At 35.9% G+C, this 26,811-nt stretch overlaps 1 protein-coding gene across 1 annotated transcript in view; it reads right to left on the reverse strand.

Annotated features, from left to right (window-relative positions):
- Positions 1–26,519, reverse strand: part of LOC131904566 (solute carrier family 7 member 13-like) — a 42,533-nt gene extending 16,014 nt beyond the window's left edge. The window contains exons 1-2 of the mRNA XM_059255665.1: positions 25,850–26,519; positions 32–163 (exon numbers count right to left, since the gene is read on the reverse strand). Coding sequence (XP_059111648.1) covers positions 32–163; positions 25,850–26,519 — 802 coding nt within the window. The remainder of the gene's footprint in view (positions 1–31; positions 164–25,849) is intronic.
- Between the last annotated feature and the right edge of the window lie 292 nt (positions 26,520–26,811).

Genomic DNA, 26,811 nt, shown 5'->3' on the forward strand with positions numbered 1-26,811 from the left:
ATCTACCCTATTTAATTTTACTTCATCATACCTGAAGAGATGATTTCCTGGGTTGTCAACACTTCCAAGTACGATATATTAGTCAGTAAGTACAACAGAGTCACAATGGACAGGCCAGATATTAAAGATTTTGTAATTGTATCAGTAGGATTTTTTATTTCTCCTAAGAAAAATAAATAAATAAATATATATATTAGAAAATGACACATCAAACATATGAACTTGCCAAATCCCCATGCCATGGAACAATCACAGTAGGTCTCTGACAAAGTAATTCTTTCTGTCAGTAGAGATTATGTATTATCTTCTTTAACTAAGATAGAAATATTGATGGTTTAGATACATAATACAGATCTTCATATATTTAGTAAGCTTATTGAATATAAAATAGTGCATTGTTGTCTTTGTTTCCTAGATACAAGAACCTAGACTTATGCACTATTTTAAGGTACATATTTTAGAGCAAAATGTCTCATGAGGCAATATGAAGGACACAAATTTGTTCATTTATAATCAGCAATCTTACTGTGCAGTAACCTAACTCTGCAAACATTTTATTATAGATTTATAGTGATGTTAATAAACTGTGGTCCACAATATCCATTTAAATCAGTGTAGTGTTCCCAAAGCTCAAGTTCTCAAATACAGGTTATTTCTACATTTTTGGACCATTTACCTGAAAGTGAATATCATGAGAAATTGGCAACAATAATAGGTTTTTGATTCTGCAATTCAAAATATTAATTCAAAATTAAACTTGCAACAAATATGAAGTGTTTATTTCAGGTCATACTTCACTACAGCTATGTATCAGAAGTCATAACATGCATATTGCAGTGCGTGGTTGTCACACTTCAGAGTATCACCAAATATTACCCATAATACATCAGCTCAGATTTCAGAAATTTAGATGCTATAAATCTCTCTGTACATAGTTTCTTCTAATAAAGAAACATATTTTAAGTATGCTAAGTAAATATTTCTAGTGTCTTCCTACCATAATTCCTAGGCATATAAGTGCCAAAGGGGTATGTCATTGAAGTGCATTGTGCTAGAATGTTTGAATTTTTAATATTGCTGATTTTTTCTGACTGGAGTTTCATAAAGTTTGGGACAACTCCAACCACACTTGATATCCCAACACAGCAGAGGGTATTATTGAGCCCCATACACCCATGAAGACCTACAAACAATTAGCAATTGATGAGAGATGTAGAATTAGTTAGTCTTCCTAATGGATGAACATTGGAGTGGTTAGCTACAGAAACCTATTTATGCTGCAACACTGAATGCGTATAGCAGGTTGTATTCACATATTTGTTTGGATGTGTATGTGACAACAATTGTTAAAGAAGATGAGGCTGTGAATTTGGGGGATAAGGTGCAGATATGGGAAGGTGGAGGAAAGAGATAGAGGAGGAAACTCTATATTTATATCCAAATTAAATTAACATTAACTGTTATATCAAGTTGGCTTGATATTAATACCAGTTTCTAATAATATCTGAACTGGCACTGCTTGAGTTACTTTCTACTGCTGTGAGAAAGTACCATGAGCAAGGAAACTTATAGAAGGAAGGGTGTATTTGGGCTTACAGTTCCTGATGGACAAGAGTCCACAATGTTGAGGAGGTCTAGAAGGCATGGTGGTGGCAATAAAAAGTTGAGAAGTCACACCTTTAAAAAGCAAGAAAGAATCATAGATAGCACACAAAAAGTAGGGTTTGAACATGGACATTCAAAACTCCTTCTAGTAATATGCTTCCTCCAGCAAGACTCTATTTTAAGGTTCCACTATGCTTTCAAACAGCACCACCAACCGAGGACCAAGTGTTCAAATACTTTCAACATTAGAAGGACATTTTCATTCAAACCACAAGAGTCCCTAAAGATACTTCTGTCAATTTTATTTATATGAAATGGTGTTTTCAGTATTAACAACTAGAAAACCAATATATCAAATACCTATAAACTGTATATAATAGTCTACATACATATTATCACCTATCTAGCAGAGATTATATTCTTTAGGTGAAAATCATAAGCACACATCTGTCCCATTAGGATGCAATTTTTCTTTTCTATTTGTTCAATGGTAAATTTTGGCATTGCCAAAATTTTAAACAATTTTTTTTCAAGACAGTGTTTCTCTCTGTAGTATTGGTGCCTGTCCTAGATCTTGCTCTGTAGACCAGGGTGGCCTCAAACTCACAGAGATCTGCCTGTCTCTGCTTCTGGAGTGCTAGGATTAAAGGCATGTGCCACCATAGCATGGCTAAACAAATTTCTTTGTGACTTATTATCATTAAAGGTTTTATTTATGTACTTATTTAATTTATATATATTATGAGGGTCAAGTAAAATTAGTGAGTGGGAAGTACGCATGAAACAAAAAGTATAAGAAACCCTGTGTTGGATGGAGCATTACCACATACTTCTTTTCCTCCTTCTATTCTATGCACTGATCTGTTATCAGGTGAGACAAACTTTGAACTAAAATGAATGGTCTATTCCTGGCAGTTATGACAAGAAATGAGATTTCTGAATCAATATGGAGAAGCTGGTGGTGCTGGAAGAGAATAATCACATCTATGACTTGACAGATATTCCAGTAGATCAGTTGGTCAGTTTTCACACACAAGTTGACTATCTGGTTTGCTCTATTTGCTGGAGTCTGGTATTGAAATTTATGAAATAGACTTATCTCCGAGGATATTTTCAGCAGTAAAATAGGTTTCCCCTGAAATGAAGTAAGTTAATCTTTAAGGGAAGAATCTTATCATCAAATAGTTAAATTTTAGAGGGTTATAACAAAATTAACCCAGATAATAAAAAGTCATATTATTACATAATGCAAATAAGTGGAACCCTACAAATACTAGGAACATTAGTACAGACATGGTTGTGTTTATTTGGAATTACAAGAAAAATGAATGCCACATATTAATAGATGTTAATCATGATCTGTTTGTCTTCCTTTCATCAAATACATTGCATAAAATTATGAGACAAATAATGAGAAAAAATGTTCACACTGTGAAAAGGAAGGATTAAATTTTATTAAATTTATATATCTTGAAAATTAATGTCAGACTTTCTACCTGGGAAGTTGCTGGCCACCCTGGCCTGGGAATCAGGTACACAATCTTCACTATTGTTCATTTCCCCCATTTCCAATCCCCTGTCTCATCTACAGGCATGTAGCAAACTGCTTAAATGAGCCTGTCCTCCCTTTCTGACTTACTACCTGGGAATACCACCAAGCGTCATGGTGGACCCATCTTTCCTTTTTACTGTGAACATTACCAGCCCCCAAATTCTAGCCAATTCCCATTCTTTGGGCCTGCAACAAATACCTAGAAACGCATCCTAGCCAGGAACAACAGTGAGCAAACCAGGAAGGGAGTCAGAAGCACTCCTTCTCAGTCAATCCACAGCCACCAACAGTTGCTAAGATCCAGAGAGTCCAAGAAAACTCAAGCATAGAAACACATGCTTAAGGAAGACAATACCAGATATCAACAAATACCATCACCATCATTTCAAAAACCAGAGGCCCAGATACCAACACAAAAACACAGCCATTGACAGCAAAGAAAATATTCCTGCCCCAGAACCCAGAAACTAATAGAGCAGCCCAATAGAAGTGGAATAGTTTTAAGCACAAGACACAAACTTCAAATTAGGTGATATGCGTATGCTCAAAGACCACACAAACTATATAAATGAATCTCTTCATAAGTCGGTGAAAACACAAGCAACTAGTGGAACGAAATAATGAAAACAGTTAAAGAAATAAAAATAAAAATAGAGTAACTAAAGAAAATCCAAATGGAGGTACAATAGAAGTGATATGTTTTGAAAATCAAATGTAAACCTTAGAGGTAAGCCTCACAACAACGTACATGAAAAGTAATAGAGAATCTCAGTCATTAAAGATAATACAAGAGACAAAATGCCTCAGTTAAAAAAAAATTTCAGAGACAAAACATCCAGGAAATCTGGAACAATGTGGAAAGACCAAATATTTGAACAACAGGAAAAGAAAAAACTTAGTTCAAAAATATTGAAAATATTTTTTAATAAAATCACAGGAGAAATATCCCAAACCTAAAGAAGGATGTGCCTATTAAAAGTACAAGGAACATACAGACACCAAACAGACTGGATCAGAAAAGGATTTCTTGAGGAAGCATAATGATCAAAACACTGATTTTACAGAACAAAGAAAGGATATTAAAAGCTGTAAGGGAAAAAGAGGATCATATAAAAGTATACTTGTAGCTAGAGTTTTCCTGCCTGGCCCACAGTCAGGACAAATCTCTCTCACCTGCCAGTCCCACAGCCACTCAGACCCAACCAAGTAAACACAGAGACTTATATTGGTTACAAACTGTATGGCCGTGGCAGGCTTCTTGCTAACTGTTCTTACAGCTTAAATTAATCAATTTCTATAAATCTATACCTTGCCACGTGGCTCGTGGCTTACTGGCATATTCACATGCTGTTTGTCATCGTGGAGGCTGGCAGTGTCTCTGGCTCAGCCTTCTACTTCCCAGCTTTATTCTCTTCCTTGTCCCACCTATACTTCCTGCCTGGCCACCTGCCAATCAGTGATTTATTTATTGAACAATCAGCAACACACAGACCATCCCACAGCATATACTCATTAAAATACCACCTGATATTACAACGGAAACATTAAAAACCAGAAAGGACTAGACAGATATCCAACAACCTGTAGAAAATCAGAGATGCCAAGCATGATTACTATACTCAGCAAAACTTTCAATCTCAAAAAAAATGGAGAAAGAAAACTTTGAATAATAAAACCAGATTTATCTATCTACAGTATCTCTCTACAAATATAGATCTAGAGATGGCACTAGAAGGAAAATTTCAATATTAAGAGGTTAACCACACCCAATAAAACACAAGGCATATAAATAATCTCAGAAAATCAATTCAAAATTGGGCTGAAATAGGGGGAATCCCCACACCACAAAACACAATAATGGGAATCAACAAACACTGCTCATTGATAATTCTCAATATCAATTGTCTTAATTCCCCAAATAAAGACAAGAACTATCAGATTATATCAGGAAACAGGTTGTATCTTTATTCTCTAACCAAGAAATACACTTATCAAGGACAGAAGACCACCTTAGGGTAAAAGGATGAAAAAAGTCATTACAAGAAAATGGATCAAAGAATCAGGTTGGTATAGCCATTTTAAAATGTGACAAAATAGAAGTCAAACGAAAACTAACTGAAAATAATGAATAAGGGGACTACATATTCATCAAGGGAAAAAGCTACAATAAAGTCGTTAGTATTCTAAAGATTATTACACCAACCACAAGGGCAACCAAATCCATAAGAGAAACAGTACAATAGCTAATATCATATATTGACCCAACCACAATGATAGGTGATGACTTTAATAACGTACCTACTCTTGCCAACTGGCAGATGATCCAAAGAAATATTAAGTAAAGAATCACTGATGCCAAATGACATCATAAATCATTTGTACTTTGTAGATATTCGTGGAACATTGTACTTGAACACAAAAGAATGTATCTTTTTCTCTAGAACACATAAGTTTCTATAAAACTGACCACCTACTCATACATAAAGTCTCAACATATACAAGACAATTGAAATAATGCCCTGAATCATATCTACCCTCCATGGATTAAAGGTGGATATCAACAACAGAAACAAGATAAATCTTCAAAACTCATGAAAACTGAACCACTATCTGCTTAATGAGAATTGGGTTAGAAAAAATTGAGAAATAAATTAATAACTTCATAGAACTGAATGACAGTTAAAACAACACACACAAAACTTTGTGAAACAATGAATGCAGTTCTGAGTGAAGTTCATATCATTCATTAAATACTCATCAAAAAAATTAGAATGATCTCATGCTAGTAACTGAAAGGCACACCTGAAAGGTGGAGAACAAAAAGAAGAATTCATATTCAAAAGAAAATAATCATCTCACAGCTAAAAGAGTTAAATAGAAAAAAATACAAAGATTCACTAAAATTAAATGCTGTAGGCTGTAGAAGTTCCCTGATAGATTTTTGGATCACTTACATACATTATCATATCTTCTACAAATAGCAATACTTGGACTTTTTTTTCTAATTTGTATTCCCTTGATTTCCCTTAGTGTATTATTGCTCTAGCTAAACCTTTAAATACTACATTGAATAGATATGGAGAGAATGGACAGCGGTGTTTTGTTGCTGAATTTAGTGCAATTGTTTTAATTCTCCCTCCATTTAATTTGATGCTGACTATAGGTTTGCTGTAAATTGTCTTTATTATGTTTAAGTACATCCCTTGAATCCCTGATCTCTCCAAGACTTTTACTATGAATGGGGTGTGAGATTTTGTCAAAGATTTTTGACATCTAATGAGATGATCATGTTGGATGTGTTTTGTTTCAGTTTGTTTATATGGTGGATTACACTTGCTGATTTTCATGATGAGCCATCTCTGCATCTATGGCATGAAGCCTACTTGATCATGATGGAACAAGGGGAACACTTTTCCATTGTGGGTGGGAGGGCAAACTTCTATAGCCACTTTTAGACTCAATATGGCAGTTTCTCAGAAAATGAATTGGGGATAGATTTATCTCAGGCCCCACCTATACCAGTGCTGGTTATAGACCCAAAGGAGATACCATCCTGCCATAAGGACACTTGATCAACTATGTTAACAGCAGCTTTATTCATTTTAACCAGAAACTGTAAACAACCTAGGTGACCCTCAACTGAGGAATGGATAAATAAGATGTAATATATTTGCAATGGAGTTTCTCAGCTGTTAAAAATGATATTTTCAGGCTAATTATGGAAATAGAAAAAAAAATTATCCTGAGTGAGGTTACCCAGATCCAGAAAGAGAAACATGGTATATACTCACTTATCAGTGGATATTAGCTATCAAGGAAAGGATAATCATACTAGAGCACACAGACGCAGAGAGGCTAAGTAACAAGGAAGGCTCAAGGGGGGACACATAATCTCCTTGAGAAGGGTAAATAGAATAAATTTTCTCAGTGGACAGAGAGTAGAAGAGGATAGGAATAGGAGGGAATCAGGTGTGGGGGATGCAGGGAGAGAGTACTGGGAGTGGAATCTAAATCTAGTAGAGTCATTGAATCTAGGATAAACATTAGAATGAAATAGTTCTTTCTTACCATATCTAGGGTAACATTAGAATATAGTCATTGTTTGCTGGAGGTACATATACCTTAAAGTAATTAGAAATTGTAGAGAATATTATTTGTTTTCTGTGATTTTACAGAGTTGTTTTTCTGGAGAAGTTTTCCATCCATTGCACGACTTTGATCACAAGACTATCATGGCATATCTGGAATGTCTTGCATACTGGGTACTGCAAACAGTACACGATAATGACTAAAGTTGAAAGGGTGTGATTATTTACTTCAGAGAACATATAGAATATATCAAAGGTGTTTTGGTTTAAAGGAACTTGTTTATTTAAAAACAAACAAATGTATAAGCCTTTGTACAGATGTTTGAAATTCAGTTCACAAAACCTTTTTCTCCTTGTTGTCAGTGAGCTGAAACTTACATTCTTGAGTGGCTTTCCTTCTTTGAATGTCCTATGCAATACAAAACATTGACATTTGATACCCAACATCATGGGCATCCAGACATCCAGGTGTCTGGATACTCTAGGACTGGATGCTTGACCATAGGCAAAACTCCAGGCTTGGGCAGGGATATGGGGAATTCACCATCTCAGGAATAGAAGTATTTGCAGTTGCTAAGGTGTGTGTTAAAAGGAAATAGATTGAAAATGGAAGAAACACCCTACAGAACTTTCGTTATTATTTCAATGGCAGGCTTATTGGTTTGAGGCAACTCCTTATATTCAATTAAAACTGATAATATGGGATCAAGTGTGGAGAAGTTTAAGTAGAGCTCATCAGAGAGGAGAGCCTATACCAGTGAAGATTTTGTCTTTATGTAATTAATCTCTAATGCTCTGGAGCCATTGCAGAGTGAGAAATTACAGAAAGTTCACTCAGATAACGAACAGGGAAATAAAAAGGAAACCATTCTGGCTACAAAGTGTCAGTCAGCAGAGGAGAATTTTTTTCACATGAAGATAAGAATGTTGTTTCAGAAAGAAAAGGAAATGAAAAATGTCAAGACACTAGAAATGAATATCCTTCTTTAGATGGTACAGACTGAGAAATGAGAAAGATTGAAATGCTAACTGCACATTTACAGGAATTAAAGACATACATGAAAAAAAAAAACTAACAAGACAAAGAACAGGAGGAGAAAAAATATTCCTGGTAGAAAAGAGTCAAGAAAAAGAAATAAAAAAAGAAATATCCTCAGTAAAAAAGTGAAAGTGTTTAATAAAAGGCCTCTGATGCCACCTTATGAGGGAAAAAAGAAATGGTTGCCTAAAGTCATAAGGACACCTTCACAGCTGTTTCCAATTACTGTGCAGGAATTGCCTGGAAATAATAAGTATCCTCAATGCTAAGTTTAGAATGCAGGCCTACAGATATGACAAACATAATATTTAAAGAAGTAGTGGTGGCATATGGAATACATTCAACTTCTGTAAAACATGTTTCAAATAATTGGGCTGCTTAGAATATAATTATTCCAAAACATCAGAACTTAATGGCAGTTATATTAGAAGCTGGTCCTCAGTTACAATTGAGGTTCACCTGTGGACAAAGGAATCAGCAGGCATGGAATAGCATAATCATGCTAGAATAGTGAAAATACTGAAGGATCATTTTCTAGGTGAATTTAAATATGCTGATTTACAAAGACAAGTATAATTTGATGACTCTACTATCATGCAATGTCATTTAACAGCATTAAGGGTCTGGGATGAGGTTAAGGAGGCAGGGAGGAGAACTACCTCACTTACCAAAATTACACAAAGTTTAGGGGAAGCTGACACTGAATTTTTACAAAAATCGACTTCAGCATTGTAAAAAAGCAGTATCTGATCCTGATGTTATGAAAGTTTTAGTTGAATATTTGGCTTTTGAACAATTTCAAAAAAAATGTGTTGCCTGAGTATAATCAAGGAAAATGGTCTCAACCCTCAGGAGTTTGTATGAGTTACAGAAAAGGTACATATTGGACTAATGAATATAGGTCTGTCAGAAAAGTGAAAGACAATTTGTCTGGAAACTTGATGATTGGCTTAGTTCAGGAGCCAAGAATAAACAACATGAGCCAACAACATCTTTTCAGCAGTGGGATAGCTAATCAGCAATGCATGCTACTTCAGGAAAGCACTGCTTGAGAATTAGCTGTGGGTGATCACGTAACATTATCCCCACAATTTCCTAATTATAAAGTAGCCACTGGAGTGTATGGTTGGTTCTCTTTCACCAGGGACAGTAAGAATAATGGTGGCAAGAAGTAGTTTAACATCTCAAGGATTTACTGTATACCCATGAATTACAGATGAAGATTACATAGGAGAATGTAAAATTGTGCTTCTATAAAAAAGACCATGCAAATAGAAGCTGGTGATGGAATTGCTCAATTATTATTCCTCCCACAACTTAAAGTTAAAGCAGCTCCAGTATGTAGGACAGGAAGGTTTGTAAGCACAGGAAGAAAGGTGTTTTGTCAAAGTCATTATTGATGAAAGGTCGAAATTCAAATAAGCAATGAATGGGATTGAGATTGAAGGGTTAGTAGACATTGAAGCTGGTGTCTTTATACTTTCTCAAGAGTCATGGAATAAAAATTGATGTCTTCAAGAGGTGTCTACTGAAATTTTAGGAATAGGAATGTTATGTCAGATAAAACAAAGTGTAGAGGGATTAAATGTATAGAATGTGAAGAACAAGAATGGATAATAAATCTTATGTGCTTGATATAGCCATGAATTTATGGCAGAGAGATTTGCTTTAACAACAAGGAGCTTGAATCAACATTCCTACAATTTCAGAAACAACTTGTAGATTATGTTAAAAATGGGATGCATTCCTGGAAAAGTTATTGGAAAAAGTATCAAGGAAAATCACAGAATATACAGGTTGCCCAGAAAAAAAGACAAGGCAAGAATTAGCTACTCAAATTTGGAGTAGGAGACATTGCCATTAGCCCAAGTGCTCTGACTTTAAAATGGTTAACTAATAAGCCTGTATGGGTGGAGAAGTGGTCCTTAATAAAAGAAAAAAATGTGAGTGCTTGAGTAACTAGTACAGAATTGTAGTGTGTAGCTGTTCCAGCTTTGACCTGGAAGGACCACCCCTTTGAGGCTTCGGTAACTCTGCCTACAAGGCAGAGCTGGGAGAGGACCATTGAAGATTCGAGATCTGGATGGGCCAGCTCTCTTGGTTCCTGGATCCTGGACACTGGAGGTAGACTGAGCAGAGTTCTCAGGAGAACACCACTGGACTGCGCCACACCTTTCCCAGACCCTGTAACCTATCCCTTCACTTGTAAGTTATCCCACAAAATAAACCTCCTTTTTAACTATGTGGAGTTGCCTTAATATTTAAACCAATACAGGATCAGGTATATGCTAAATGCATTCAAAAAATTATAAGTTCTTGGAATTCCCCTGTATTTGTAATAGAAAGAATCCTGGAAAATGGTGAATGTATACTGATTTGAGAGGTATAAACAAAATTATTCAATCTGTGGGTCCTTTATGACCTTGAATTCCATTACCTTCTTTATTGCCTAAAGCTTGGCCTGTAATAGCTGTTGATTTAAAAGATTATTTCTTTACTATTATTCAGTTGTAGAAACAATATAGAGAAAAATTTGCTTTTAAGGTGATTACTTATGATTCCCAGTTTGTAAAATGATATTAATGGAATGTCTTTCCCCAGCAAATAGTCCAATTTTATGTCAGTAATTTGTGAATCAACCGCTGGAATTGGTTCATAATTTCCTCAAATCTTTATTTACCATTATATGGATGATATCTTAATAGCTGTCACTGATATTAACATCCTTTAAAGAATGTTTGCTGAGGTGCAACAGATTTTATGTCAATGGAGATTGCAAATTGCTCTTGGGGAATTCAAAGAAGACATTCTCTTAATTATGTAGGATTTAAATTAAATAAACAGCTGGGTAGTGGTGGTGCATGCCTTTAAACCCAGCACTCGGGAGGCAGAGACAGGCGGATCTTTGTGAGTTCGAGGTTAGCCTGGGCTACCAAGTTAGTTCCAGGAAAGGCGCAAAGCTACACAGAGAAACCCTGTCTCAAAAAACAAAACAAAAAAAATTAAATAAATAAATAAATTAATTAAATAAATAAACATAGATTCCAACCACAAAAGGTACAGATTATAAAAGAACAATTAAACACTCTTAATAATTTTCAAATACTGTTGGGAGATATTAATTGGTTGAAGCCTACCATAGGATGGACTATTCAAGAATTAAACTTTTTTTTCAAATTTTCAAGGTGATTTGGATTGAAACAGTCCAAGGCACTCAACAGCTGAAGCAGAAAAGAAGTTGACCCAAGTAGAACAGAAATTACAAAATGCCTACATAGATTGATTAGATTTCACAATTGAATGTATTTTAGCAAATTTACCATCTACCCATTCCCTTACTGGACTCATTATACAAAGGGAGGATAATATTTTGGAATAGATATTTTTAAGCCCATAAAGAAGGGAAAAAGTTAAAAACCTGTCCTGAAAAGTTTCTGACTTAATTAAAGGAAAAAATAAGTCTTTATTATTTGTCAGGAATGCATCCAACTGAGGTCATAGTGCCTTATACTAATAGTGAAATTGTGCACTTATGGATAATTAATGATGATTGGCAAAGAGCTTGTAGCAATAATTTAGAGGCAATGAACAAGTATCCCAAAAGTAAACAACTTTAATTTATAAAGAGAACTGAATGGGTTCCTCCCCATGTAGAGAAAAAAGCACCTATTTCTGGGATCCTTACATTTTATACTGATGGAAATATTTTAAAAATGGAGAGCTAAATAGCAAGAAATGTAAGTAGTCCAAAGTCCTCATGCTTCTGTCCAAAAATCAAAATAAATTCCATTTTAGTGGTGTTACTAGATTTTAATGAAACTATTAATAAGATCACTGATTCTCTATATGTAGAAAGAGTTGTATTACACATAGAAACTGCTGAACTAATTCATAATTAACTTTATTGTTCATGCAACAACAACAGACAATCTGGGAAACAAATTTCCCATTTTACATTGTTCATATTTAGCCACCTATGTGATTTCCTGGGCCATTAGCAAAAAGAAATCAAGAAATTAATCAACTATTAATAAGAAACATTTTAGGAGCTTCAGAGTTTCATTAAAAACATCATGTTATTAGTAAAAATTTAACAAAAAAATTTCATTAGCTGATGACAAGTTGAAGAAATTATAAAAATATTGTCTTACTTGCTTTGTGTAATCTTCATGTAATTTACCTACAGGAATTAATCCTATGGGCCTCTGAAGAAAGGAAATTTGGTAAATAGATGTATTTCACTTATCAGAATTTGGAAAATTAAAATATATACCTCATATTATTGATACATACTCTGGATTTTAATGGGCATCTGCCCTAAATCTGAAGAGACTTTTCCTGTAATTACCTATTTATTATTAATTACCTATTATTTGCATTGTGAATAACAATACAAATTAAAACTGACAATGCTCCTGATTATGTTTCCAGTAAGTTGAAATAGTTTTTGTACATTATATTGTAAAACATATTATTACAGTGATACCAAATAATACTACAGGAAAAGCAATTGGTGAAAGATCTAATTGCATTCTAAAAGGTATTATTATAAAACAATAGGGAAATATGAATACTCCCAGATAGATTACATAATGCTTTATTAACTTTAAATTTTTCAATGATAATGAAACATGGACAACAGCTGCTGAAAGGCATTGGACTGTGGAAAAACTGCAGAATTGAGTCAGCCTGTGTATAAGGGTGTTTTGACATTACAATGTGAACCAAGAAAGGTGTTATGATGGGGTTGATGTCATTCTTCTGCTTCTGCAGGACACTAAAAGTTGTGGATACCATTGAAATTGATAAAACTTGAGCAAAAGAGCAAAGTCTCTTGGATGCCTTGGCTGTTGACACGAATAACATAACTCTGGGAAGAAAGAGATATAGAAAGCCTTGAAGCAGATAGCTGATCCTCCTACCTGGTGACAGCTTAAGAAATTATTGGAAGAATGGGAAGCAAAAGTTTAGCTGGCTAATGAACTTTTGAATGGTACAGCTTTGTTCATTGCTCTGCTGTCTGTGGTAATTGTATAGATAACAGGGACTAATCATACTTACTGGACTTATATTCCCAATCCTCCAATTAATAAAGGGGTAAGTTTTGGAGATATGGGTATTTCTGTTGTAATCAATGTATCTTCTTAGCTACCTGGTCATTACGCCAAAGAGGACCTGCTAGGCTCCAGGCAGATGGTAAGTAAATTACAAAGTATCTTGTGAGAGTACAAGGAATTGCTATTTGCATGGGTAAAGGAACTCACTGTTTAAATATAACCTTTTAAATTTGCTTATCTATACTTAACACTACCCAGTATTTTCATAATAAATTACATATACTCCATGCACATTGTTTTAAAGGATAGGAGATGAATGCTACTAGTTCCAAAAATCTGCAGTTTTGTGAGATGTGGGTTACCAACAAGGAATCTGACTGGATACATTGACAACAAAATAAAAGTGAGTAGTCTTGTGTACTTTTTAATATCTCCCAAGTAGCAGTTACTGTTTGGTGTCCTTATGTCATGTCTTCCCTTGAGGAAAATGTTCTCACTCATAATAGAGATACAAAGGTTTGAATGGAACTAGGGAAATTAGTTCCACCATTGATGAGTCTAACCAGTACCATAAAGTTGGGATGTCAGATTCTATGCTGCAATTTGGCAATTTAGTTCAGAGTAATTTATGGAAATTAGCAAGTATCTTAATTCTCTTAAAGCATGGGGAAAAGGTTAAATATTAATGATATATAAGATGAATTGCTAGATGGTCTTATTAACCAAAAACCCAGATCCAGATATTGGGGTGAAAGCCAAGAAATCAGAGTAACAAACAAGCCATAGCCACAAGTTCTTACCCTAAGAAATCCTCAGCCAAGAGAGAGCTACTTCCTGTATACTCATGCCTATATCCTTTCTGTGCCCTGCCATCTCACTTCCTCTCTCTGCCCAGCTACATCATTCCCTCTTTCTGCCCAGCTCCATCACTTCATGTCTGTCTGTAAAGACCTTCAGACCTCTATGGTTAACTAGTCTAGGAATTAAAGGTATGTGCCCCCACTACTGGCTCTGTTCCCAGTGTGGCCTTGAACTCACAGAAATCCAGATGAATCACTGCCTCCAGAATGTTAGGATTAAAGGCATGTGCTACCATTGCCTGACTTCTGTGTTTAATATAGTAGCTGGTTTTTCCTCTGATCTCCAGATAAGCTTTATTGGGGCATACAAATAAAATATCACCACAATGATGATAATGTATACTTTGTCCTTTAGATTAGATAAAAGTCATTACTTTTGTAGCATTTGTAACATCATATATTATTGAAAGGGCCTATACAATGGCACTGTAATAACTATAGTATCATCTGTAAATGCTATACTCTGCATACTGATATTAATGTGTAACATTGGAAGAACTGTTTATCAAAATTAATGATTTTTTTGGCTACTCCCACAAACTCTGAGCTACCAATTCCCAGAATATATTGCAGTCAGGACAGGTTGTGGATAGAAGGTTTTGTGGCTGGGTTGGTGTCCCAATCATACTGGAAGCCTTGCCTGGTTGTGAAGATGACCAGATCAGTCTTCTTATCCTCCATTACTGGGAATCTCTGCTAGGGTCACCCTCACACATTCCAGGAAGTTTCCACTTCACTAGGTTTCCACATCATCTCCCAAATGTCCCCCAATTCTGGTCAACTCTCCCCAGACCCTCTCTGTCCCTCCCTCCCCAAACTACTCACTTCTCTTTCGATGCCCACCTTCTCATGGTCCACAGGCATAATATATTCTATTTCCACTTCCCATGGACATCCAGAAATGAAGCCTAGAGCCTTCCTTGTTACTTAGTGTCTCTGAGTCTGTGGATTGCAGTGCAATTATCTTTTATCTAATAGCTAATAAAAATTCAATAAAATAATTTCTAGTGATATTCTGCTATGCTCATAAGTTATTGCCTAGCCCAAACATTATCAGAGAGGTTTTCTACAGCAGCTGATGGGAGTAGATGCTCAGACTTGCAGTCAAACCTTAGGCAGAGATCAGGGAAACATTCATAAGAGAGGGAGGAAGAAGCATAGGAGCTGGAGAGGGCTTGAGGATACCAGAAGAACACAACCTGCATGACCCAGAGAATCAACTAAGTAGGACTCATAGAGGCTCACAGAGACTTAGGTTGCAATCATGGATTTTCATGGGTCTGCACTAGATTCTTTGCATATATGTTGTGGTTCTTTAGCTTAGTGTTTTTGTGGGACTCCTAACAATGAGAGTAGAGTTTCTCTGATCTTTTGCCTACCCATTGGACCCTTTTCCACCTACTGGGTTTCCTCATTCAGCCTTAACATGAGGTTTGTGCCCAGTCTTACTGTAACTTGTTATGGTATATTTGGTTGATATCCCTGGGAGACACGCTCTTTTCTGTAGGGAAATGAAGGGGTAGTAGATCTGGGGGAGAGGGGAGGTGAGGAGGAACTGGAAAGAGTGGAGGGAAAGGAGTTTGTGGTCAGGATGTATTGTATGAAAGAAGAATAAATAAAAAGAAAAATGAAAAGAAAGACTAGAGAAGAAAATGAGAGATGCAGAGTATAGTGGTTTCACCTATGACTTTAAGGTACAGCATCTCGAGATGTAGCAGGTAACTGTTCTCCCTATAACCTTGAAGTACCTGCCCCCAGGGCATGACCTCGGGGCTACCCTTAAGACCTAAGATGCACATATGTCACTCTCTTCTCTCACCCATGGGCCTGGAATGTATGGACTGACTCAAGTGGCAGAACAGTGTGAGACTGTACCTCAGCCTTGCAGGATTCTGCGATGATTTTCCTATTCTCTTTCATGACTTTCCTCTCTTAGTAAATTCCTTTTACACATTAAGCAGACTCCCATGGATATCTTGCTTTATCTGGCACCCAAACATGTGTATCTGAGCCCCATGAACCCCTACTGTTGCTACTTGTATGAATAAACCTTAATGCCCACAGGCAGGTGCTGGTGAGGTTCCCCACCCTGAAGAGCCTGCATGCAGCCCAACTCCTCAGGAGCTGTCTGACCCTTGCTCAGGTGACCACCTGCATACAGCAGCTGTGCAGAGAGCCTGTAGTGCAGGCAGCTCACAAGGCATGTGAGCCAGGAACTCCCAAGCCAGCCAGATCATGCAGCAGCAGTTATTGTAACCACTGTCAGAAGCACATTCGTTTCATAGTAGATAGAGCACCACGACAGAGAGAAAGGTGCCCATGATATGCACCTTTCTAGTTCTGCAATTGTAGAGGCTGGACCAGGTCATAGCCCCCATGCTTGTAAGAGATGGCCAGCAGACCATTCCTTTACTTTTGAAACTGTTTGGTGTAGCTGCTGTCAACTCCATTTTTTGAAATTCCCACTGCCACTGCCACCATCACCACTCCGTGTGCAGCCACCACCACTGTTCAGTGTATTGACTCATTTGTTGTAATCTCGGCAGCTCTGGCCAGTACTCATGGGTAGGGGTTGCCTGGGTGACTGATTCACAGAAGCCCATTCAGGGAGCTGAGTCAGCTCACAGTTGACCTGTCTTGGCGCTCCACCTTTGACACCTACTGGCAAAACATTGATACTACATCCAAAAATCATCAAGTGAACCAGGCATTCCCCCAACCTGGTTAATTACACCTGTAACATCTGGACACTTAGGACAATCTTTTGAGGATCTTATCTAAGGTAAATTACTTGATAATTTCACACCTTAAACTGATAATAAATAAATATTTTTTCTTTACTTTACAAATTTTAAGTATTTTTTACATTGTGGTGGATAATGTAACCATTCAAGAATTTAAAGACTTCTTTGTTTATACTATGGATGAAATTTTACATGACATATATGACCTTCCTGGGATGTATACAATTTTTACCATAATGGTGATTAGTGTAGTAATTCATATTATATCATTAAAAAACTAATTTAATAATATCACCAAATTTGAAACATTAATGATACTTATACAGCCTTTGCAAAGTGGTAATGAGAACTTAAACAAAAGGATTCATTCTTTGGAGTCTGCTAATTTACCACATGAACTTCAGTCTTCTAATAATAAGTCTACCTCAAGATTTAATTCTATTGAAAATAAATGTGGAAAACTAATGGATAACTCAGTAAGTCTGCAAAGCAATCTTATGTCATACAGATAATTTCTAAGAAGAAATGATCATCATTAGTCAATAAAAGGAAATCTTTGTAATCATATGTTTATGATGAACCGAAAATCGTTTTTCATTTCATGAAGTCACTGGAATAATTTACAGGACAGGAGATAGAGAATTTAGAAAAGGTTGTGGTTAATCAATTTCAAGCTGTGGGGGAGTCTGTTAGAACTGAGTGCTAACAAGAAGAAGGGAAAGGTTAGAGAGGTCATAACCTTTCCAGTGCCTTACGGAGTTAGAATGTCTTACCAAACATCACTGCACATTATGACATATACCCTGTAACAGTTTGTGAAAAGCCAGCAACTGATAAATATCCTGAAGAATATGTAGAATATATATGGAAGCCTATACATATAAGAAATTTAGAGAACATCATGCAAGCTGTAGTTACCTATGATATACATTCAACATAAGTGAAACAGATGTTAAGTATATGGTCTTCTAGAGATAGGATCATGCTAAATGACTGGAATAGTTAGTATTAGCTGTATTAGAATATAGCCAGTAATTACAATGGAATAGCTGGCTGAGAGAAGCTAAGGCCTTTGAGCAGCAAGGTAAGATTAGAGGCTTAGAGATGTCCCAAGATCAAATTCTTGATGAGGCCTGCTTTGCTGATATAGATGCACAATCTACCTTTGATGAGCATAATTTATCCATATGCCGTACAGCAGACTTAAATTCTTAGGAAAAGATTCCAGAATGGGAGAAACCAACTGAGCTATATACAAAAGTTTTCCAGGGGTCAAAAGAACCATTTACTGATTTTTTTTTTAACAAAGATTGTCCAAGGCTATAAATAATACAATATCAGACCAAGAATTAAGACAGGTAATTAATTCAATCTTTGGCTTTTGAAAAGTTATAATATAGAATGCAAAAGGATAGCTGTACCTTTAAAGATGAGATCAGGACACATAAAAGAATGGATCCAACACGAAATCAATGTTGAGTCTCTTAACTATGATGATGAGGCTTAGATAGGAGAGGTGATTTCCAGAGGTATAAAGAGGCATCAAAGTGCCAAACTTTTAACTGTGGCAAATCAGGCCATATAAGAAGAGATTGTATACAAGGAACTTTTAGAAGCAATGCTTCTTCTAGAAATGCTGCAAACAGGAGACCAAAACTTCTGGATTATGTAGAAGATGTGGCAAAGGCCAACATTGGATCAATGAATACAGATCAACAAGAGACATACAAGGCAACCCTTTACCACTGGGAAATGTCTCAGGGGGCCTCTAGCAGGCCTCCAAACTGAATGTGATCCAGTCACTATGGAGGAAATTCCTCCTCAGGACAATAAAATAATCCAGTAAATCCATAAAGAACAATTCTGCACTGGATGGTATAACTGCTTTCATAGATGGATCTAAATTTTGAAACAATATCATAAAACCAATATTTGGCAGACTTTCACAAATGAACAAAGACCAAAGCTTATAGTATGAATAAATAACCTTATTCTAGAAGGCTGGTGAAGATATTACTATAATTACACCAAATCATAGCATCCAAATTGACCTCTTCAAGGGGTAGGTTTCCAATTTCTAGGGATTGGACCCCTATCTCAGGTAAAACAAAGTATGAGATGGACTGAATGCATGAGGACAGAAGGACAGAGAAGAAGGCTGAAGGCATGTGGTGAATGTAGCAGTGAATCTATGGGGCCATGATCTGGTACAGTAATGGAATACTAGGACCAATATTTTCCCAATTTCAGAAGTTGAACACACACCAATTCATGTTTCTGAGAATATATTATAAGACAACCACCAACCATTCAGGCTGTACATAAACACAGTACAACTGCTATTGAACTCTCAGAAGTAGCAATAACCCTAACTTTAAAACGGATAACTGATAAAACTGTCTGGGTTGGACAATGGCCTATGACACAAGAGAAACTACAAGCCTTAGAACAGCTGTTTCAGGAGCAGTTAAATGTTCAGCATATATAAGAATCTATCAGCCCTTGGAATTTTCCTGTATTTGTTATTAAAAAGAAATCTGGAAAATGGAGGATACTGACGGATCTTTGGGCCATTAATAAAGTAATTCAGCCTGTGGGCACCCTACAGAATGGGATGTGCTTGCCCTCTCTTCTACCTAAAGAATGGCCTATTATAGTTATTGACTTAAAAGACTTTTTTTTTTTTTTTTTGGTTTTTCGAGACAGGGTTTCTCTGTGTAGCTTTGCACATTTTCTGGATCTTGCTCTGTAGCCCAGGCTGGCCTCAAACTCACAAAGATCTACCTGCCTCTGCCTCCCGAGTGCTGGGATTAAAGGTGTGCACCACCACCACCTGGCATAAGACAAATTTTTACAACCATACCTCTACAATGAAAGGAAAGAGGAAAATTTGGCTTCACAGTACCTACTTACAATATTTCCCAACCAGTCAAGATATATCACTGGAAGGTCTTCCCATGGGAAATGTGAAATAGTTTTATCCTGTGCTAATATTTTGTGCAAAAACCATTGGAAATAATTCCTGTACAATTTCCACAATCTATAATTTCCCATTTTATGGATGATATCTTATTAACTGATCCAAAGTTAGATACTTTCAAAAGCATATTTGAAGAAATAAAGTTTTGCTTCATGGGGGATTAAAAATTGCTCCAGAAAAAATACAAAGAGGAGATTCTATTAATTATTTAGGATATAAGATAGATATACAAAAAATTAGATCCCAAAAGTTCCAACTCAGGAGATATAGATAGTAGAATCTTAGTGATTTTCAAAGATTGTTAGGAAGCATTTCCAACTTATCAACTATCATTGAAATATCTAAAACTGGACTAGTAAATTTGAAAAATGACCTAAAAAGGGACCAGGACTTAAGTAGTCCAAGAGAATTATCAGCTGAAGCTGAGAAGGAATTGGCTCTAGTAGAAAAGAAAATATGAGAGGCACGTGTGGATTGTGTTAACCCTGAACTTAATTGCATTCTGCTCATACTCCCCTCCAGACACTCCCCTACAGGGATTTTGATTCAAAGTAAAGATATTATATTGGAATGGATATTTCTACCATATAAACCAAGTAAGAAGTTAAAGGTATATGTGAAAAAGATCTCTGATTTGATTCTAAAAAAAAATTAAGACTTTGTCAATTGACAAGAATGGACACAGCAAAAATTGTAGTACTTTTAATTAATGTGGAAATCTCTTTATGAAAAGATAATGAATACTGGAAAAGAATCTGCAGTAATTTTTTGAGAGAGATTAACAACTGTTATTCCAAAAGCAGAAGAATAGAATTCATAAACAGAACTGAATGAATCCTTTCTCACATTGTATGGCAAAAACCAATCTCTGGAATCCCCACATTCTACACTGATGAAAATAAATCAGGAAAGGTAGGATATATTTCAGGAGATTTAAGTAAAGTGGTTCAAAGCCCTTACAATTCTGTACAAGAGTCAGAACTGTATGCCATTCTTATGGATCTGATGGACTTCAGAGAAACTCTCAATATAGTTAGTGACTCTCAATATGCAGAGAGAGTGTTTAACATATTGAAACTGCAGAATTTATTCCTGATAACACAGAATTAATTTCACTATTTATACAATTACAGGAAATAATCAGAAATAGGGAACATCACATATAGATATATCTCACATCCCATACAGGGCTGCCAGGTCCTCTAGCACAAGGTAATGATGAGATTTATCAGTTATTAATAGGCAATGTGCTAGAAGCCTCAGAATTTCATAAGAAACATCATATAAATAGCACAGGTTTGAAAAGGGACTTTTCTATCACTTTGCAGCAAGCTAAGGAAATTGTAAAAAAAAAAAAAAAGTTATACTTGTTCCTTCTATAACCAAACTCCATTACCTGCAGGAAGTAATCCCAAAGGCATACAAAGAAATGAAATTTGGCAGATGGATGTGTTTTATTTTGCAGAATTAGAAAAATTAAAAAATATACATCATACCATTTGTACCTATTCAGGATTTCAATGGGCAACTCCTCTGAGATCTGAAGGGTGATTCTGTAATTACACACCTATTAGAAGTTACAGTCATCGTAGAAATACCTATACAAATAAAGATTGACAATGCTCCAGCATATGTATCAAGTAAAAATGAAACAGTTTTTTGGCTTATTACAATATAAAGCATATTACAGGTATACCACACAATCCCACTAGCAAAGCAGTCCTAGAAAGATCTAATTGAACTTTAAAGGATATGCTAAATAAACAACAACAGGTAACAATGACTCCCAGAAATAGATTGCATAGTGCTTTATTAACCCTGAATTTTCTCAATGCTGATGAGAAAAGGACAACAGCTGTGGAGAGCCATTGGACAACAGAAAAAAAAAAAACTCCTGAGCTAAAGAAGCCTGTTTACTTCCAAGCTGTGTCGATCTTGGAATGGAAATCAGGATACCTCCTACACTGGGGAAGCAGTTTGGATTTTGTTTCTGCAGGAAAAGAAAAGCAGTGGATGCCAAGAAAATTAATAAAAATTCAATTTTAACATGAGAAACCCCTTGATGAGAAGTGATAGCTCATCCACTGATGTGACAATTCTACAAGTTGTAAGGAAAACTCAAAAACAAGGGTTAGGACAAAGTTATGTTTTTTGTCTTACAGGAAAACAGAAATACCCATCTTCAACAAATAAAAAGGCTTTGGACACCTAGACATCTACAGCAGAAGAGAAGGACCTATTGGTATCAATGTACTCTACAGGGTAATATCTCACTGCCTGACATCAATATCTCTTTAACTCAATTGTAGTTCTGATTCAATTAGAAATCAAGCTGGCTTTGAAGTTGGAATGTGGCTCTCTCCTTCTCTAAACCCAAGCATGTTGCTAAAAGAAAAATTTAGGAGATTCTGTCTCTTATCAAAAAAGCCACCTGTGTGGTACAAAAGAAAAGCAATAATCTAGGGACCATTGTTGTCAAGATTCTATTTCTCTCCATGCTTATTCTTGAATCCTAGAAATTCTTCTTCATGTGTCACATCATCCTAACATTCGAACTTTCCATTTTGATATTAATAATGTTCAGGTTTTCCACAGTGAAAAGTAAGTCCTTCCAATAGCAATCTTGGAATTCTCCAGAAGGAAGATGGGGCCACACAATAATGACTATACCCAGTCCATAATAATGTGATTAAACCAAAAAACACCACTCAATCATCAGCTTTGGACTGCAAACTCTTCAGGAAAGTTCCAAGATGAGATGGCCCATCATATTGAACTTCTAGCCAGAATCTCAGATAACCTTATCCATTACTATGAGCCTGGCTACAGACTTTACAGCTAGTCCTATTGAGACTTAGCCATTTAGGTTTCTTACAGGATCCCACAAAGATACTATTGCCTCCTAAAGAGCAGGAAGCAATTTGAAGAAAATGATACCCCCTTTCCTAAAGGTTTCATTTTCTCAGGATTGTGGATAAGTTGTTATAGGTTTGAGTGGAACCATAAAATTTAGAGTCAGGATTGTCTTTAAGAAAAGAGAAAAAGGGAATAGATAGGTATAGGATATTAAGGTAAATTATTGTATCTACTAGTAAACTAATTTAGCAAACTATCAGCCTTAGATAATTTTCACTGACATGGATTCTTATATTGACACAAATGTAAACTATTATTCTATTCCTATTTAATATAAGTTGTATAGTGATATAAATTCAAAATTATAATGGTCATTTTATATATATATATATATATATATATATATATATATATATATATATATATATATATATGTTCCTACTCCTATTTGAAATGTTTTGTATATTGATACATATTAAGGATATTGTCATGTTGCACTGCACATTTCTACATCCATTTTAGATAATTTATATATTGTCAGAACTTCAAGGCCATTGTCCTGATACTGTACATCTGTTTACAGACTGTTTATCTTGATATGTGAATCCTTAGGGTATATAGATGGAGAAGGCTTATAGATTAATAGTCACCAATGCTTGTCATATCTATAGTTATGTTAGTTAGGTGTTATGAGACTACAGTTACCCTAATACCCAAACACACAAAGATGCAACAAAGAAAGAAAAACCACAGACCAATCTTCCTCATGAACACGATGCAAAAATACTCAATAAAATACTGGCAAACTGAATCCAAGATCACATCAAAAAGATTTTCCACCATGATCAAGAAGGCTTCATATAACAGGTGAAAGGATGAATCAACATCTGAAAATCTGTCAATGTAATACATCACATAGACAAACTTCTGCCTAAATCCACCCTTCATCTCTGTCTTCAGTTTGAATGCACTACCTAGCCTTATTCTGCCACACCACTGGCCAAATAGCTTTGTTTATTTATCAACCAATAAAAGCAACACATTCCCAGCATACAGAAAAACATCCCACAGCACTGATAAAGTGAGATATCCACTGGAATCTGCTTAACGGGTGAAAGGAATTTATTAGGAAACAAAACTCACAAAATAGAAAAGGAGAGTCATTGCAGGGTCCTCCAAGTCTGAGGTACAGTCCCATGCTATTGTGCTGCCTGAGTCAGTCCATACAGAGAGAAGAGAGCTGCCTACATGCATCTCAGGTCTTAAGGGTAGCCCCGAGGTCATGCCCCAGGGGCAGGTACCTTATTGGTTGTCAAATGCATATGGCCAGCCTTGCATCCATATACACACCAGCATCAGAAACAGATCACCAGGTTGTATTTACATATAAACATATATGTACATATATATAGTATATAATAATAAATATAGGAAAAGAGGCTATCAACATGAGAGATTGAGAACACATTCCAGGAGTTTGGGGGAAGAGTATCTATGAGGGGATAGAGGAGGAAAGGGTGGGAAAAACTTAGATAATTTGATTTCAATTAAAACAAAAACAAAATTATATGTGTACATATATATTTATGCATTTATGTAGGCCATTTGTAATGTATGCATTTGTAAGTGGAAGTGTGCTGAAGAGGGGATTAAGAAAAGATAACAGAATTATATGCAATAAGAAACAGAAGGACAACTATTTGGAAGAAAATAAGGAAATATCCAAAAGGTGGCAGAGAGAGCGGAAGAAAGGTAGTGTCATCATATTGATGACAAAATACAATGGTACATATAGTGCTCACTAATTTAATGTCAACTCGACCCAAGCTAGAGTCATTTTAGAAAAAAGAACCTTAATTGAGAAAATGCCCCCACCTGATTGACCTGTAGCAAGCCTGTGGTGCATTGTCTTGATTGATGATTGATGATTGATGTGGGAGGTCATGGGTCACTGTGGGTGTTGCCACCCTTGGGCTGGTGGTCCTGGGTTGCATAAGAAATCAGGATGAGCAGGCAATGAGGAGAAATCTACTAAATAGAATTCCTCCATGGTCTCTGCATTAGTTTGCATTTCCAGGTTCCTGCCCTGGCTTCCAGGACGATGGATTAAAAACCATAAGATGAAATAAACCCTTTTCTCCCCAAGTTGGATTTTTGGTCGTGGTTGTTCTGTCACAACAACAGACACCCTAACTAAGACAAACAAGTATTGAAATGCCACAATGAAACTCATCACTCTATAGGTTAAGCAATTACTGAAAAGTAAATAAAACTTTACATGATATGTAATGAATTCTTTTCATTAAATCTTTTAGATATTACAGGTAGAATTGTGTGCAATTATATAAAATTCTTTTGGTACTGTGAAATCTGCATGAGAATTATTGCTCCACAGAAAATAATATTGTATTCTCAAAAATGTTCATTACAGCACTGTCTCCAGGATGAAAATACCAGAGACACTACAAATGCTCATGATAGTGAGAAGTATTAGTTCAGAATGATTAGGTAACTGTAATCTATCACAAAGTCCTGTATGATGTGTGGTGGAATAAAATATAACTGGCGTTTTACTATTCCAATTGACATATATATGAAAGTACAATATACTTTTCAATGCAAATACACCAAGAGTGATGACTACACATGACAAGCTTGATAGTGGGTACTTGTGGGAAGAGAACAAAGTTTTGAAGTTGAGGTGAAATATATTAAAATCTGAGACCTGTAATAGCTTAAAAATGTGATTTTACTCATATATATTTTATATAATTATTACTTATTTCAAGATGCTGGGATCACATGAAATTAAGCCAAGCGTGTTTAAAAAATCTCTATTTTTTGAAGATTCTTAACATTCCTAAGTTTATATAGAAGACATGGGTGGAAGAAAGCTAAATTATATACAGTCTACATTAACGAATATACACACATGCTTTAAATATAATCCCACATTATAGAGAAGACTGCACTTTATTATATAGCATGAAGCAATCATTAAAATTTCCCTCCCTATTCGAGGCCAAGTCTTATGGCATACTGCTAGATATTTGTATGAATAGATTTACCTGCTATGTTGATCAGGAGTGATGCTCCTAAATATGAATAGTTTACTTGGAGAATGGCATCTGGAATCTGTGAGGCATCAGGAAGTTCAGCATCCAATGCATTTTCAAACTTGTACATATTCTCCTTTTTCCCAATCACTAACAGCACAATCCCAGTTAGAGAAATGAGACAAAGAACAGCCATCTTCACGAGACTGCTGATATTCTGAAATTGAGCCACTGTTTTTATCCTTCGAGCATTGAGAATTGCAAGTGACCACAAAACAGCCAAAGCCAGACATTTCTTTGCGAACTCTGGAGCTGGGCATCCAGAATAGAAAATTTGAACAAGATTACCAGCTATTAATAAGCTTTGAGCACCAATGCCTAGGAAATGACCAAAAAGCTGTATCCAAAGACACAGGAAAGCAATAGAGGATCCAAAAGATCTCTTGAGGAAATAATAGGATGCTCCACTCACAGGGAAGGTGGTTGCCAACTCTGCAAGACAGAGAGCGTTCATCATGTTCATCAAGCCACAACCTGCCCAAATACTTAAGGAGACAAGGATGTTCAGTGAGGAGTATTTTAATACTCCCTTAGGAGACACAAACAAAATCCCTGTCCCTATGATGGAACTTAACAAAAGTATGTTTGCACGGATAAATCCTACCGCTCTCAAGAGCTGCATAGTTTTGCCTTTTTCTATCTTTAAATCTTCAAAAATAGGGCTCTTCTTTATTATGCTTCTCTGTAATTTTCTGCAAATGCCTGTCAGACAGGGTGTTGCCTTGACTAAAACATCTATTCCTTATAAGAGATTTTTAAGCCTGAACTTAACTTGAGTTTTAAAATAATTAATTTTTAGCTGGGTGATGGTGGCACATGCCTTTAATGCCAGCTCTCTGGAGGCAGAAACAGACAAATCTCTGAGTTCAGAGCCAGCCTGGTCTGCAATGCAAGTTCCAGGACAGCCAGAGCTG

The sequence above is a fragment of the Peromyscus eremicus genome, chromosome 2 (assembly GCF_949786415.1).
Source record: "Peromyscus eremicus chromosome 2, PerEre_H2_v1, whole genome shotgun sequence".
Taxonomy (NCBI): Eukaryota; Metazoa; Chordata; class Mammalia; order Rodentia; family Cricetidae; genus Peromyscus; species Peromyscus eremicus.